The sequence below is a fragment of the Octodon degus genome, unplaced genomic scaffold (assembly GCF_000260255.1).
Source record: "Octodon degus isolate 3935 unplaced genomic scaffold, OctDeg1.0 scaffold00140, whole genome shotgun sequence".
Classification (NCBI taxonomy): Eukaryota; Metazoa; Chordata; class Mammalia; order Rodentia; family Octodontidae; genus Octodon; species Octodon degus.
The window spans coordinates 3,637,827-3,640,318 of NW_004524716.1; the positions used below are offsets into that span (position 1 = coordinate 3,637,827).

The following is a 2,492-nucleotide window of genomic DNA, read 5'->3' on the forward strand; positions in this document are numbered from 1 at the left end:
GTGAACTTAGTTCTGAACGGAAGCTTGTATGTCGGTCTTACCCTGTCGTCTTCTCAAACAACCAGCATTTACTACATGGGATCCTCTCGGCTTCCTTTTTCCTTAGATGTATTTCTGCATATCAGACTCATTTGTAGTGACAGAAAGCTAACTAAAACTACCTGTGCAATAGAAGATTTGTTGGTTCATTTGACTGGTGAGAGCAAAGGTAGAGCTAGCTGCAGAGTAAACTAGTTCTGGAATTTAATGTTATCTCATTTTCTGTCTCCCTTTTCCTTATCCTTTTCTGGATTTCTTGTCCCCTCCCACTTAGAGGCTTCCTCTCCATAGTACAAATCGGAGTCGGGCAATTGCAGACTTAAATCATCCCAGTGATCTTAGAGGAAGTTGGGTATAGCATATGATTCTGATTGACCTGGTCTGGATTCCATGTGCCGTCCTTAGGTTCAGAGGTTCAGGATTCTGATGGTGTGTGTGGCCAGGCCTGCGTCCCGTTTCTGCCTGTGGTCTTGGGGATAGAGCACTGTTGGCTGACTGGGTTGGGTGCTGTTTCTCCAACATAAGGCAGGAACAATGCTTCTAACAGGAGCTGAGCAGGTCAAGAAAGCGGGACCTTCCTGGGTGAAGGGGTGACACCCCTGGAGGTACAGCTCAGTGGTAGAGTGCTTGCCTCGGTTTGATCCCCAGCAGAGAAACGGCACTTAGCCCATTTGACAAGTAGTTCATCCAGCTGTTCCTGTGTTTTGCTTTACAGAAAACTACAATAGACATTGATTATGGTATAATTTAGTAGTGGAGACCTGGAGGGTTTATGTCACAGTCAGTAGCTCTTGTCATGAATTGTTGACAGATGTGGGTTAAGTAATACTTGATTAATAGGAAATTAAGATCTGCAGTTTGTGGGAATATGTTTGTTTTTTGTGGGGTTTTGTTTTCTTTTGTGCAGTACTAGGGATCAGCCCCAGCATCTCAGGCATGCAGGCTAGGCAAGCACTGTACCACTGAGCTGCAACCCAGCCCAGTCAGGCCTTTCTCATCAATTTCCTTTCTTTTCTTTCTGTATTGGAGGTGGAACCCAGAGCCTTTGCACTGAGCTGCATCTTAGGTCATTTTTAAAATTTTGAGAACGGGTCTTGAAAAGTTGCTAACTCGCCCAGGCTGGCAACTTGCAATCTTTCCACCTCAGCCTCCTTTAGTGCTGCGATTAGAGGTGCGTGCCACCATGCCCAGCTAATAACCTTTAATATAGATATAGATATATTGCATAGATATAGATATGTAGATATATAGCATATATAGATATAGACATATATATAGCTATGTATATATAGCTATAGGTATATCGGTTCAGCGTTATTCACATGGGGTTCATCCCACTTGGTTATATTCTTTCGTGGTTTTGCGCGGGACGAGGCAGGCCCAGAGCTTCCTCTCTCGATGACTGACCTTAGCAGGGACTGCTTACCCTCCGATATGTCTCGCCTCCTTATGTAACAATGGATGTTTTAGCAGGCACATGGCTGCTCAGCTAGAAGCCACTTTCCTCATTCCCTGGCCTGGTGGCGTGATCGGGCTGGGTGCTGAGGCGGGAGCTGGAGTGATGCGTGTGACTTGCAGGCTCTGGGCTCAGCTCCTGCATTTGACCACCCCAGACCTCATCCTAGTGACAGCTTAGCACCTGCGTTAGAAGAAAGGGTCTGAACAAGAAAAAGGCCAAGCTTGAGACCCGCGGTCCTTGCCACTTTGTCAACATCTTTGTGCTGCGGCAGTTCCAGATTCCAGGGTAAACTGCAGGCAGGAAACTATGTCAAAGAATCTTCTGATGTCATAATTTCTGGGTGTTACTGGAACCTTTGATCATCATTCCTTTGGCAGTTCCAGCTTTCTATGGAAGGTTTTCAGGGAATTATGGTTTTACGGTTTGGAACTCAGCCAAGGAGGTTTCCAGTGGAAGGAGGAGATTCTTCAATTGGACGAGAATCAGAGCTGAACTCCAGTGCTGCCTGTAACAGGAATGAGATATCGCCAAACAGGCAACTCCGCAGATGCCCCGCAAGTCATTGCCTGACAATAACTGATGTTCCCATCACTGTCTATGCAACAGTGCGAAAGCCACCTGCACAAAGCAGCAGGGAAAGTCCTCCTAAATAGCATCATTAAGTCTTCGGTGGAGGCTTGACTAGGCCAAGAGTAATGGGCCGGTATCGTGTTATGATCTGGTAAACAAATAAAAGTGGTGGCACTATTGGATGATGAAAAAAAAAAAAAGAAAGAAAGAAAAAGGCCAAATTCTGTGTCAGTAAGGGTGGGAGTGATTGAATTGTCTATACACAGGAGCAGTAAATCTCCATTTTGGTGAGGTTCAAATATGGTTCAGATTCATTAAAATGAGGTTTTACAGTAAGAATCATTTATTTCGCTTTGTTTTGAGACAAGTACCTACTAGGCGGTCCACAATGGCCTCAATCTCATGGTCCTCCCATATCAGCCTC

The 2,492-nt window shown here is 45.3% G+C and overlaps 1 protein-coding gene across 1 annotated transcript; it reads left to right on the plus strand.

The window, feature by feature from the left end:
* The first annotated feature begins 1,723 nt into the window (after positions 1–1,723).
* On the plus strand, positions 1,724–2,178 carry LOC101584729 (protein FAM229B-like). Its single transcript, XM_004641725.2, has one exon. The coding sequence runs from the start codon at positions 1,888–1,890 to the stop codon at positions 2,149–2,151; it is 264 nt and encodes an 87-aa protein (XP_004641782.2). The 5' UTR covers positions 1,724–1,887; the 3' UTR covers positions 2,152–2,178.
* Positions 2,179–2,492: the final 314 nt, after the last annotated feature.